The sequence below is a fragment of the Ipomoea nil genome, unplaced genomic scaffold (genome assembly GCF_001879475.1).
Source record: "Ipomoea nil cultivar Tokyo-kokei standard unplaced genomic scaffold, Asagao_1.1 scaffold0980, whole genome shotgun sequence".
NCBI classification, from domain to species: Eukaryota; Viridiplantae; Streptophyta; class Magnoliopsida; order Solanales; family Convolvulaceae; genus Ipomoea; species Ipomoea nil.
In genome coordinates, this window is record NW_017617408.1 from 2811964 (window position 1) to 2826546 (window position 14583).

The 14583-nt window shown below is 35.4% G+C and overlaps 1 protein-coding gene across 1 annotated transcript; it reads right to left on the bottom strand.

Annotated features, from left to right (window-relative positions):
- Positions 1-2125: 2125 nt before the first annotated feature.
- On the bottom strand, positions 2126-4942 carry LOC109179816 (receptor like protein 30-like). The gene has a single exon (XM_019329296.1). It carries the CDS (start codon positions 4940-4942, stop codon positions 2126-2128), a length of 2817 nt encoding a protein of 938 aa, XP_019184841.1.
- Positions 4943-14583: the final 9641 nt, after the last annotated feature.

Genomic DNA, 14583 nt, shown 5'->3' on the forward strand with positions numbered 1-14583 from the left:
GCAGCCCTCACGGCGTGAGGAGGGGCATGAATGGGAAATAATTCACATTCCGTCCTTCTTCTTCGTGCGTAGCCTTGGCGTGTACGGTCCATTTGCGCGCCCTTTCCTCGGCTTTGGTTCTTTCGACCTTTCCACCACTTTTTATGTCCTAAACTGTCCAAAAACACAAACTATAATTAGGAAGGTAATTTCGTACAAACTTGTGCTTTTACTATTATAAGCTCTAAAAATAAGACTTTTCGATTAAGAAGCACATGCAAAACCTAAGAAAAGCTATTGGAAACTTAGCATGTTTTGAGGCTTATCAGAGATGCAAGATTTCTTCAGACTGTGAAGTATGAAATTTGGATGTGAGCTTCTTGAAAAACTTCACAGTCACACGCTGGTTAATGAAAGCTTTTGGATGGCACTTGTTTGAAGAGCTTTTCTTAAGATAAAATCAGTTATAAAACCAGTACCTTCTTCAGTGGTGAAGAGAGGTATTTATAGGAGAAGAAAATCCACCCGTTGGAGGGAGATGGAGATTCAAACCTATTAACCAGTGTGTAATAACCATTGGGCATGAATCATTTAATTTGACTGTACTGTGCAGGCGTTGGTGGCAAAAGTTGTTTCTCCTTTTGTCCTTTTTCACTGACAAATGTACTAATCAATTAATGCTTCTTGGTTTTTGTGAATATCATTCCTATGATTCCTTTTGTCTAGGATGATTGCCTAGTTGTAAGACATAGACAAACATTCTTATTATTCACATATAGAAATTGCCTATTTAAGTCTGACTTAGACTTTTTGTCTCGGAAACGAAAGATAGTCCTTTTCTTTCGTCTTTCTTCTAGTCAAGTGATCTTTCTTATCATTTGACGTTTACACAAGAGTTAGACCCTTCCATGTTTCGGTCTAAATTGTTCTCTCGGCCTTCTCTTTATCTTCTCTTCTTCGGGTAGACCTAATTTACTTAACACAACACAGATTCGTGAAAATGTGCTACTTAACCGAATCACAAGATGAGTTGAGATTGCTTTCGTTTAACACGAATGAAGCAGCGAAACGAAGGTAAAAAGAGGGGTCTACAATCCTAGTTTGGTATCATCAAAATCTAAATACATTTGTTCCTAACAATATATTTGAATGTCATTTTGAATCAGGGTCTACAATGCAAAATGAATCTTGGTCCATATATGATATAATTTGCATGATTACTATTTACTAGTCATCATTAATTAATATATGAATTCAGTCCTGCCGGTCTTGACCAATTCAACAATTCAAGTCAATGCACATTCTTGCAGGCCGGGCACTGTAAATGAAATACGAAATTGCAAGACATGCAGAAAGTATATATATAATTCTGCCATAAAAAATTGGCAAGTCTTTTGGGCAATTCTTATACCATTGACCCGGATTCACACTATACTGTGGACCCTCGTTCATGTGTATGTGTTTTGTTTTTTAACTTTTTGTGTTTTGTACTATAAAATTTTGTACATTAATAGTATTAATTCTGTACTTAGAACAAATTAGTAATTGTGTGTTATGTTATGAATTTTTGTGTCTTGTGTTGTTGTGCTTATGAACAAAAATTAACCAGATTGTGATATGATGAACATTTGAATGCTACGGTCTAACGTTGTTGTTGTTAATGTTGCCAATTGGCAGTATGCTTTACACAGAATGTAGTATTAACATTATACTCATTTTGGCTTTTACTTAAAACAGCGTCAACATTTGACTTGACTAATAATTAAACCAATACAAAATTTACATAATTCCTGATTTTTCTAATTCAATAGAAGTCCACAGCTTGTTCAACAAAAAAATTGAATAAAAAATAATTTGAGTCAAATTTCATTAATGGAATCAGACATATAAAATGAGATAGACAAAATATATGTTAACAACTTTCATATACATCTTCACATATATGTGTAATGATTTGTTCCATTTCAAGCAGATTGCAAAGAATTACAAACCAAACACTACAATCACAGAATAACAACTATAGAAAAAGACAACAAAAACCACAAGATTGCTGAATTGCTATATAATAATAAGAGATCCTATAATGCATCAAGACTGCTGAATTGCTTCGTATGACCGATCCTTCTTGATAATTGCACTTCCACTTTTAGTCCCCAAGTATTAACCTTACAAGCCATCGAGGTTTTCCATGCTTAAACATGAGATATCCTATGGCAATACCAAAAGGTGCACAAGAGAAGTATCCCACAACAACACTTTGCCAGCCAATTTCAACTCGAAAATTTTGTGAATCCTTCACATTTGGCGCTTTCCCTCCACCCTTGTTTTGGCATTGTAGCGTTAGTGGTAATCCACATAAAGCAGCATTTCCCAAATAGGAATCCTTGCTAAATGTGTCAAATTGTAAGCCTTGAGGTATATGACCAGAAAGATAATTATAAGAAAGATTTAGTACAGCGAGGAATGTCAGTGATCTTGGAAGTTGTTTTGGAATCTCACCCACTAGTTTATTTGATGACAGATCGAGTGCCTCAAGAATGGTTACATTTCCCAGTGATGATGGAATATTGCCAGTGAGCTGGTTGTGTGATAAATTGAGAAGCCTGATGACACGAAGCCATCCTAAAGATTTTGGAATTTCACCGTGGAAGTGGTTTTTTGATAAATCAAGAGATGTGCAGATATTGTAATGTACCACTTGTTGCTCCACCCCTTTCCACACTAGGCTTATTGAAGTTTCAAAAGATGATAACTTTTCATTATCAATTTCATGCTGCATGGCTTCAAAGTTTTCCATATAATATCTTGGCAAAGGACCAGTGAACTCATTGTGTGAGACATCAAATATGTGCAGCTTTGTGAATGGAAGTGTAGTATTAGAAGTACATATTTCTCCATAAAAATGATTAGATCTCAGCACAAGAACACGCAAATCACGAAGAGTATCCAACCAATGAGGGAATGAATCATGTAACATGTTGTTCCCAAGATCTAAAAATTTAAGAGATGTACAATTTACCAAGCCCAGTGGTAATGACCCTTCCAAGTCATTGCCATTCAAATTCAAATACTCCAAGATGCTTCCCTTTGTGCATACTCCTGGGATACTTCCCTCAAATTGATTTCGGGCTAAATTTATAACCCTAAGACCCCTGCTGAAGTTCTCTAAACACGGAGGTAATGGACCGTGTAAATAGTTGTCAGATAGATCAAGAAATTGTAGGGAACTCAAATTGCACAACCATGCATCCATTCCATAAGTCAAACTGGAATTTATTGTTTGATTTGTGCCAATTCTAAGTGTTGGAGTTGGAGTTATAGTTCCTTGAAGCTGGCTTTTAGAAACAATTAGAGTTGTCAGCTTTTTCAATTTTCCCAGGCACTGAGGAATTGGGCCATCCAAATTATTGTTGGATAGAAGTAGAACTTCAAGTGACTGCTGAAGATTGCATAGTGATCCTGGAATGGCTCCTTTCAGCCGATTGGAATGGAGAGAAAGATATTTTACTGAGGTTATATTTCCCATGCACAAAGGAATCATACCTTCCAATGCATTGTTTGCTAAATTAAGACCCTCGAGGGAATGAAGATTGCATAGCGATCTAGGAATATTTTCTTGCAACCTTGTGGAATGGAGATAAAGATATCTCAACGATGTTACATTCCCTAGACATTGAGGAATAGGACCACCCAAAATATTGTTAGATAAATCAAGATTCTCAAGTGAATGAAGTTTGCAAAGTGTTCCTGGAATATTTTCTTGCAACATGCTGTTGGAGTTGAGATAAAGAAATATGAGAGAGGTTACATTTCCCAAGCATTGAGGAACCATGCCACTCAAATAGTTGCCAGATAAATCAAAATTCCAAAGGAAGCGAAATTTGCAAAGTGTTCTAGGAATATTTCCTTGCAACTTATTGGAGGAAAGAGAAAGATATCTCAATGAGGTTAAATTTCCTAGACATCCAGGAATCAATCCACTCAAAGTATTGTTATATAAAACAAGACCTTGAAGTAAATAGAGTTTGCAAAGTGTTTCCGGGATATTTCCTTTCAACATATTGGAGTGGAGATAAAGATATTTCAGTGTGGTGATATCTCCCAAACATTGAGGAACCGGACCACTCAAATTATTCCAAGATAAATCGAGATTCTTAAGAGATTGAACCTTGCAAATTGTTTTAGAAATATTTCCTTGCAAATTGTTGGAGGTGAGAAAAAGAAATCTCAATGAGGTTAAATTTCCCAAACATTGAGGAATCTCACCACCCAAAGTATTTCTGGATAAATCAATACCTTCAAGGAAGTAAAGTTTGCAAAGTATTCCCAGAATATTTCCTTGCAACATGATGTTGTCGGAGAGATAAAAATATCTCAAGGAGGTTATATTTTCTAGACATTGAGGAATCTGACCACTCAAATTATTTCTAGATAAATAGAGATTCTCAAGGGAGTGAAGTTTGCAGAGTGTTTCGGGAACATTTCCTTGCAACATGTTGGAATACAAATAGAGGGAACAAAGTGAAGTTAGATTTCCAATTGTTGGAGGTATTGAACCATACAAATGGTTTTCACTTAGGTTCAAGAACTTGAGGTTTGTTAACCATTCAATCTCATATGGAATTGATCCAGTAAAGCTGTTGTTATAGAGACTAAAACGGGTGAGGCTAGGAAATGAAACAAAATCAAAGCTTTCGAGTGTACCTGAAAGGTTGAAATTGTCCAACTTTATCTCATAAACAACTCCAACATTGCTGCAATTGATGCCTGTCCAGTTCCAACAAACGTTGTCAAGATTAACAATGGACCATGAATGAAGAACATCGATATTGGATAAAGTGTTCTTCCACTTGAGAAGGGCACTTCCCTCTCTTCTTTCTGATGTTGCTGTGGTCTCCAAAGGAAGTGAAAACAGAAGAAGAATATGAATAACAAAAGACAACAGCATTTGAGAAGTGGCCATCATATCACTATATATATATTTAATTTCTAACTTTTTGGATGTTGTTGTTTGTGATGGGGTGGTGTGATCAATACCATAGCCTATTTATATAAGAGGCACAGGTTGTATCACTAATTAGCAATGAGAAGTCTTCTGAAAATTCAAATTGGAGTTATTAATGGGTTAGAAAATAGGAAGATAAATACTTAATTGGACCCGACCGAGACATTAATAGTGATAAAAGAGATTAATTGTAAAAATAATAATAATAATAATAATATGTAAATATAAGAAAATAATTTGTTTTTAAGGTTATGTGAAAGTGGAACTATTTTTTAGGGTAAATAATGATTAATTACAAATTTGGTGATTTGGTAATAGGGTTCACTTTTGAAAATGAGATAGGATTTCATCCACGCAAATGGTTTTTTTTTTTTGAAAGCTACTGAAAGCTACTGGCTCTATTAGATTGTAGTATCTGTTCATATACTTTCTCAACCTACTGAAACACAAAGAACCAATAAAGCCTCCACTGAGGCTCAAACTCACAATCTTCCAAATAGAAGTCCAACCCGGGTACCATTAGACCACATAGTCATGGTCGCAAATAGCTTAATATATATGCAAGAGAAAACATTTTGTGGGCAACCCTAGCTGAGTTCATCGAGATGATGTTTTTTATTGATTTTTTTGCTTTGAACCAATCAACTATGAACAACCTATGGTAGATATATAAAATAAATTTTGAACGGGGTTAATATAAAACTTTTATTTGGAGAATTTTCTAAATTTAGTTTTTTTTTTTTTTAATAAAGAAAACTACAAAATAATAAATAATAAATTTTATATATATAGGGAGGGTTAAGTGAGATCAAGCACTGATGTAAAACTCATGACATTTAAGACACTAACCATATATTATAATAATTTTACCATCTAAGCTAGTTTATTCTTTGGAAAACATTTGTGTATACTTAATTTAGTATATATAACAGGGCGTTTGGTTGAAAGGAATTTAAATTTCATTCCAACTTGATTCCACCTAATTCCAAAGACCACTAGATTCCTTAGTTTGGTTAGAAGGAATTGCAATTCTCTCATTTTCATGGAATTAAAATCTCATGCCCCCCTCCCCCCTCCCCCATTGGGATTTTAATAGGAAAAAAGATAATGATGAGACAAAATTATCCTTTCCCTTTTTAACTTAAAATTAATGCCTGACAAAAACAATGGGCATTTTGGACTTTATATTACTTATTCATTTTCAATTCCCATGTATACCAAACATTGAAATTGAAATTCCCAGTAATTTTATTCCTGTAAAACAAACACTGAAATTTAAATTCCACTTTATTCCCAGTAATTCATTTCCCATGGAATTGCAATTCCTTTCCCACGTAATTCCCTGCCTCAAACCAAACGCCCCGTAAATGTTTACACACACACTGAACTCAAAAAAGATGCAATTAGGTCTCTAAACAACACAAGATCATGCTATTTGGTCCAAAATGACCTGTTTATCTAAAATTGTGCTGATGTGGCAGTTATCGATTTTAAAAATAATTTTAAATAAAATAATTAATTAATTAATTTTTTTTTTAAAAAAAAAACTAGAATTGCCAGAGACGAATCGTCTCCGGCAGGGTTCGTCTCCATGGCCGGAGACAAAGGGATAGTCTCCGGCCATGGAGACGAACCTGGCCATGGCCTTCGTCTACCATGGTCGGAGACCATCCCCTCGTCTCCGGCCATAGAGACGAAGAGACCTTCGTCTCCGGCAATGAAGAAGAAGCCTGCCGGAGACGATTCGTCTCCAGCAATTATAGTTTTTTTTAAAAATTATTTTATTTAAAATTATTTTTAAAATGAGTAACTGCTTTTTCAGGTAAACAGATTATTTTGGATCTAATTGCACGATTTTGCGTTGTTCAGGGACTTAATTGCATCTTTTTTGAGTTTGATGGCCTAATTATAGTTTGATGTGCAGTTATGTGACCTATTTGACCCTTATTCCATATATATATAAGGACCTATACATACAATATATATAAAATGGTGGGGTGGGGTGGGTTGGGGAGGGGGAACAACTGATTGCCCCCTCAGGATCCGCCCCTTGTGAGCAATAAAAGATGATAGTTCATTCATACAATAATAAAGGAAACTGTTCAAAATTGATGGATTGCGTAATTGGATCGTTGCTTTTTAGTTATTGCATTTAAACTTTTTGAGAAATGGGGTGATTCGTAATCACTATTTAAGATGTGTATTAAATAAATTTTGCTTAGATTATCCATTATTAACTAGTTAATTTAAATCAAGAAGACAAATAAACATTTCTCTCATGAAATGTCGAACTCATAACATTATAATTAATAAGTCAATCGCTCATCAACTTAGTTAGGTTGCCTTGCATTTCAACTTTTGGTCCTTTGGTACTAGATCGGCCCTGGCACAGAAGCTAGACTTTTGGGGGGGCGTTTAGTAACAGGAAATTTTCACGAACTTTCGAAAATTGAAAAACATAAAACAGAAAACATGTTTACTAGTAAAGTACAGTTTTCAATTTTTAAAACTGAAAATAATTTTTCAGTTTTCTAAAAAACTGGAACACTCTTAAAAACTGTTTTCAAAATAGAAAACAGAATCATCTATCATCAATTTGGTTATATGTCACTATAACCACATTACTATAATTACATTCATTATCATCTATTTTACTTATCACCATCTTCTATGTTTTCTACTTACTTTACTTATTTATACATAACTTATTTGCTTACATTTTTTTTTTTTTGGAAAATAGAAGCACTAGATTAATTCAAGTCCGTAGATAACACATTACAAACGATAGGTGGAGGGTTTGTAAACGACTCCAAACAACTTGGCATAGAAACAGACTGCCTAGCCAACAAGTGGACTGCCTGATTCGCAGATAGTTTAGCAAAGACTAAACTATTGTGAGTAAAGACACTCAGTAAGTTTTTAATTTCCCGCCAAACAAGATGAAAAGAAGAGTTTCCCATGTTTGCATTGAGCCCTTGTACCACTAGGAGAGAATCGGTCTCGATGATCACTCGGTCCATGTTGATAGTTTTCAGCCAGCTAAGAGATTCTCTTATCGCAATTGCCTCGGCCTCTTTTGATGTGCAAGTTCCTTTCCATTGGGTGCCTCTAGCTGCCACAAAAAGGCCTTGATCATTCCTAAGAACACACCCAAATCCCATACGGGCTCCCTGTTTATCAATAGCTGCATCTACATTCAATTTTAGGAAGCCATGTTGAGGTTTTTAAACTTAGACATTATTTACATTATCAAAATTAAGCATTGAACTCTATACAATTTTTAGATTTTGATTGAACTCAATAGATTATTAGTTCGGATATTTTTAGTTATGTTATATCGTAATCAGGGTTGCAAAAATCCCGCCTAGCCACCGAGTAATCGGCGCCTAATTTGGTCGCCTAGCGCCTAACTCGGCCAATTACGTCGAGTTAACTCGTCAATTTCTGTCGAGTTAGCCGAGTTAACCCAGCCAACTCGACCTTGCTAATTTTTTTCATTTATATATATATATATATATATATATATATATATATATATATATATATATATATATGTATGTATGTATGTATGTATGTATGTATGTATGTATGTATGTATGTATGTATGTATAATATGACATATATACACCTTAACACGTGCACTGTTTTTCATTTTTTCAGTTAGCCGCCTAGGCGACTGCCTAAGCCGCTTAGGCCCCGCCTAGGCCGTCTAGGCACTAGGCGCTACTTTACCGCCCGACTAGCGCCTAGCGCCTATTGCAACCATGATCGTAATACAAGTTCAGTCCGGATATCGGATATTGAAATCTCACATATATTAGAATTCAAAGTAAAAGTTATATATATTCATATACATGTCATTCAAATGAATATATTCAAAAAAATATTTAAATATTAGCAAAAAAAAATATTAATATTATTTAAACTAAATTTTTGGTGAACTTAGTATGCTATTGGTTCGGATATATTTTTTAGTTTTTATGTTATATACATATATAAATTTTGTTCTGATATCAAATGTAAAAATCTTAAAATAAAGTAAAAAAAAAAATTAAATTTATTCCATTTAAACTAAACATATGTAAAAATATTTTAAATATAAGATCTAAAAATTAATCAAAATAAAACTTGTGTTAATTTTATAACATTAATCTAAAAAATAAATTTGAAAAATTAAGTGTTAGTAAACAAGTTTTCTAAACAGAAAACAAGGACTGAAAACTGAAAAATTAAAAAACAAAAAATAGAAAACAATTTTTTGTTAGTAAACGGGTCCTGAAATTTCAAAGATGACCTATTAATGGGTTAGAAAATAATAGAGATAAATACTAATTGGAATTGAATTACTTATTTCCTTATTTTTCAGCTGACCTGGTCGTCCACACTCTCCCTTTTGCTTTCTATAATTTTCTTAGAGTAGATCTTATGTGAGACCATTAATTGAGAGATGTGTAATATTTTTTTTTTGAAAGTAGAGATGTGTAATATTTATTTTAACTAAAATATAATAATTTTTAGGAACTTATGGAAAAGTATTATACTTTAGGAAGGTATTACATGTCTTAAATTTTTTAGTTTACACCAATTCATTTTTGAGTTTAAATTCGAATTAATTAGAATCCAAGTTTAGATTGTGGAAATATAGAATCTTCTCCCAAAAAGGTTGAATCCCTAACTCCAAGCAATCGTTATACCCTGCACCACGACGCACATAGCACTATGTACTCTGCGTCTCCCAAAACAACGTCGTTTTGGTAAGTTATGTAGGGAGTTGACGCGATTATATATGTACATTATGATATACAATTATGTACATTTTTTTTATACAATTATGTACATTTTTTTTTTGTACAATTATGTACATCTGAAACATGAAATTTATGTGTATTATGTTAAGAGTTTATGTGTATTATGTTAAGAGTTTATGTGTATTATGTATTATGTATTGTGTTATATTATGTGTATTATTTTTTCAAAAAAAAGTATGTGTATTTTGTTATACAATTATGTACTTTCTTTTATACAACTATATACATCCTAGTATACAATTATGTACATTTTCGAAACATGGGATTTTTTTGTAAAGAAAATTAACAGCCAACACAGGAAAGCGGAATTTAAAAAAAAAATATGAAACGACGTCGTTTTGCACCAGGGTGCACAATGCAATGCGTGCCCTGGTGCATGATATAAATTGCCAACCCAAGAGCCCCACACCTCGGCCTGACGGAGTATTTGAGAGGATGTAAATCAGGTGACTCAATGGCCCCCACATCTCGGCCCGACAGAGTATTTGGGATGTCCCGAACACCTCGGCCTGACGAAGTATTTGGGAGGATGTAAATCATGGTGACTCAATGGCTCAGCAGACAAAGCCAAATACCGGTGCACACAAGGGATCTGTCCACTTTGGCATAATCCCCACACTGCCACTTCCAAAATTTGAACATTGATCTCTTCTCCCAAATATTACCTACTGTACCACTGAACTAATCTTGTGCGTGCGGGAAATAAGAAATCTAAGATGCCTATGGAAGAAAATAAAAATAAAAATATTTGATAGATGTCGAACTCAGGAATTGAATAAAGTTATTTTTTCTTATAAATACTTGGACCTTTACGTTCTTTCTTTTTCACTTGTCCTGGCCATGAAGGAAAACCACAAACATTGTATAAGCTATTCAACAATTGGATAACATCTCCGATGAATACGGGAAATCCTGGCCATGAAGGAAAACCACAAACATTGTATAAGCTATTCAACAATTGGATAACATCTCCGATGAATACGGGAAATATCTAATCTCTTTCTCTTTCTGTCCTTTTCTTCATAGTGGTGAGAAGACCGCTATATTAAAACTTAAGTTAGACTAGCTGAGTTAGACTAGCTACGAGATAATAATAATAAGAAAGAATTAATTTCAGGAATAATTGATTGATTATTGTCATTTATCAATTTTTATTATTTGACTTTTAATTGAATCATAAATGGTTCTTTGATTATTAATTTTTATTAATTTTTGACATCGACTTTCAATTTAATCATAAGTGGTCCTTTGACTATTGATTTTTTTTTCTTCTAAATTTGGCCCTTTAATTTAATATCATTTTAATAAACATTAAATCTAAGGGTAATAATGTAATATTTTTAGTCTTCACAATGATGAACTTAATGTATTAAATTTATGAACTCAATTTGTTCATCTCAACAATAAGCAAAATTTTACATTATTATTTTTAAATTTAATTTAATTTAATGTTTATTAAATGGATATTTAATTAAAGGACCAAATTTTGAACAAAATCAATAGTCAATGGACTAGTTATGGTCATATTGAAAGTTAAGGACGAAAATTGATAAAGATCATAGTGAATGGACCATTTATGTTCCAATTGAAAGTCAAAGAATAAAAATTGGTTAATGACAATAGTTAATGGACCATTCTTGGAATCTATCTATACTATTATTATAAAAATAAAATCTTACTTTGTGTTTTCCCGCCCAAACACTTCCAACCAAACAATTAATAATTATTTAAATAATAATAATAATAATAATAATAATAATAATAATAATAATAATAATAATAATAATAATAATATGGGAAAATACAAAAGAATTGCTTATAATGTTAGGAGTAAGAAAAGAAAAATGAAAAATGATCCCTAATTTACTTAATCTATCTATACTATTATTAAAAACAAAATCATCCTTTGTGTTTTCGCGCTCAAACTCTTCCACCCAAACAATTAATAAGTAATAAGTAATACTTAATTAATTAAATAATAATAATAATAATAATAATAATAATAATAATAATAATAATAATAATAAAATGGAAAACTCTATACTATTATTAAAAACAAAATCCTACTTTGTGTTTTCCTGCACAAACTCTTCGACCCAAACAACAACAACAACAACAACAACAACAACAACAACAACAATAATAATAATAATAATAATAATAATAATAATAATATGGAAAAAGACAAAAGGATCTATAATTCTTATAATGTTAGGAGTAAAAAAAGGGAAAATGGAAAAGGATCCCTAATTTACTTTTTTTGAACGCAAAAACGATGAATCCATTACTAATCAGAATAAATGCGTAATACAATCACGTGGAACACCAGTCCACATTCCTGAGACAGCCTTAGAAACGGTCGCCCGAGCAAGCTCATGAGCCACACGATTCGCTGACCTCCTAATATGGGATACAGTAACATTCCCAACATCCCTAGCAATCGACTTACATTGCTTTACAATCAAACCAGCATAAGAAAAATCAGAAAAACTCGAATTGAAAGCAGTACAAAAATTCAAACAGTCTGATTCTAAGATAATATTATTGTAACCTTGTGTCTTGATCCAAGCCAAAGCCTCCTTGACTCCCAGTACCTCTGCCATAAAAGGATCCTCCTCACCTACTAAAGGACCGCACTTGACTGCAACAAACGAACCTTCATGGTCACGCACCGCAGCGCCAAAACCAGCACCAGTACTCGAAACAGAAGCATCCACGTTAAATTTGCATGTATTTCTTGGCGGTGGAGTCCACCCAGAAGAAGAAGAATCAGATCCCAGTGGATGGCTTTTACCCGAATATGCCGCTTTGCAGTCTTCTTGCATACTGCCCAGTTGCGCACAAGCCCATCCGGCGGAGGGATTATTATTTCGCCACACCACCTCATTACGTGCTGTCCAAATGATCCAGAAAATGACAGCAAGTTTCACCACATCATCACCATTTGGTATGCTGAACCAATCCTCTATGAAGCTTGGCAGATCCCGTCCCCGGCGCACATCCGTATGACCCCAGAGACTCTGAGCAAAGCTGCAATCACATAACAGATGTTCAGTCGTTTCCGCGTAGAAACCACAGATCGGACATCCACCCCCTACCCAGACCCTCCTGGAGTGCAAGTTTTCCCGCACCGGCAACACTTCCCGCGCACACCTCCATAATAGATTCTTCACTTTCGGCGGTACTGGTAACCCCCATAGCTTCGTCCATGCCTGGAAAACACCAGTATTCCCGTTCCACACTGCGTCCTTCACGAGTAATTGAAAACCCTGCTTGACTGAGTAACAGCCACGAATATCCCCAATCCATCTCCAACAATCTCGGACCTGAGAATTCATAGGAGTGGCCAGAATTCTCTGTACATCAGCGGGAAGAAATAAGTCCTGGAGTAGTACCTCGTCCCACCTACCTTGCTCGTCCATCAGCCCACGGACCGTCGCCACCTGGAGATGATCAGCACATGGGGTAACAAGGCGGGCATTGGAAGCAGATGCAATCCAATTCCAGCCCCAAATTTTCGTATCGTTCCCGTCCCCAATGCGCCTAGCTAGACCCAGATTTAGCACCTTCCGGCCAGCGAGGATGCTCCGCCAGATATAGCTCGGATTCCCTCCCAATTGTGCATCCATGAAATCTGTCCTGGGATAATACTTAGCTTTCAAAATTCTGCTAGCCAATGAAGTCGGGTGGATTAATAGACGCCACCCTTGTTTAGCCAATAAAGCAATATTAAAGTCGTGCAACTTTTTAAAACCAAGCCCCCCCTTCGCCTTAGACATACACATGCGATCCCAACAGAGCCAGTGAATCCCTTTGCCACCTCCCCTCCCACTACCCCACCAGAAACGGTTGAGCATTTTTTCCAACGAGTCACATACACGCAGGGGAAGTAAAAAGACCGACATAGTGAAAATAGGCATTGACTGTGCAATGCTCTTAATAAGGACTTCTTTACCTGCTCGGGATAAAAGTTTATTCTGCCAAGCCCCAATTCTAGTCTGAATATTTCCTTCGATATATTTAAATATTTCCGTTTTGTTGCGCCCCAAAGCAGACGGAAGGCCCAGATAGCGTCCCAAGTCTGCCGCTTCAGGCACCCCAATGAGACCCGAGACCCGGTCCCTGACTACCGATGGTGTGTTGCTGCTGAACACTGCCAATGATTTCTCGTAATTAATTAATTGTCCCGAGGCCAAGCAATATAGCTCAAGACAATCTTTGACTTTTATAGCTTCACGATCATCAGCCCTGAAAAATAATAAACTATCGTCAGCAAAAAATAGGTGCGTGATGGCCGGTGCACCCCGGGCCACCCGTACACCATGAATGTCACCCCTTGCCTCCGCCTGTTGCAGAAGAATGGATAGGCCTTCGGAACAGATTATAAAGAGGTAGGGCGACAAAGGGTCCCCTTGTCGGATACCCCGAGTGGGACGAACTTGGCCTGCCATCTCACCATTTACTAAAATTGAAAAATTCACCGAGGAAACGCACAACATCAACATTTCCACCCAATCACTTGGAAACCCCAACGCATCCAACATGCCCTTCAAGAATGGCCATTCCATCCTATCGTATGCCTTAGCCATGTCTAGCTTCAGCGCCGCCCACCCCTGATTTCCCCCCGTTTTCCTACGTAGGAAATGACCAACCTCGCCGGCCACAATAACATTATCAGTGAGCAACCGATCGGGTACGAAAGCACTTTGTGACATGGACACAACGTGTTCAAGACATGTTTTAAGTCTATTAGCCAGCAATTTAGCCAGGATTTTATAAACGACTTTACAA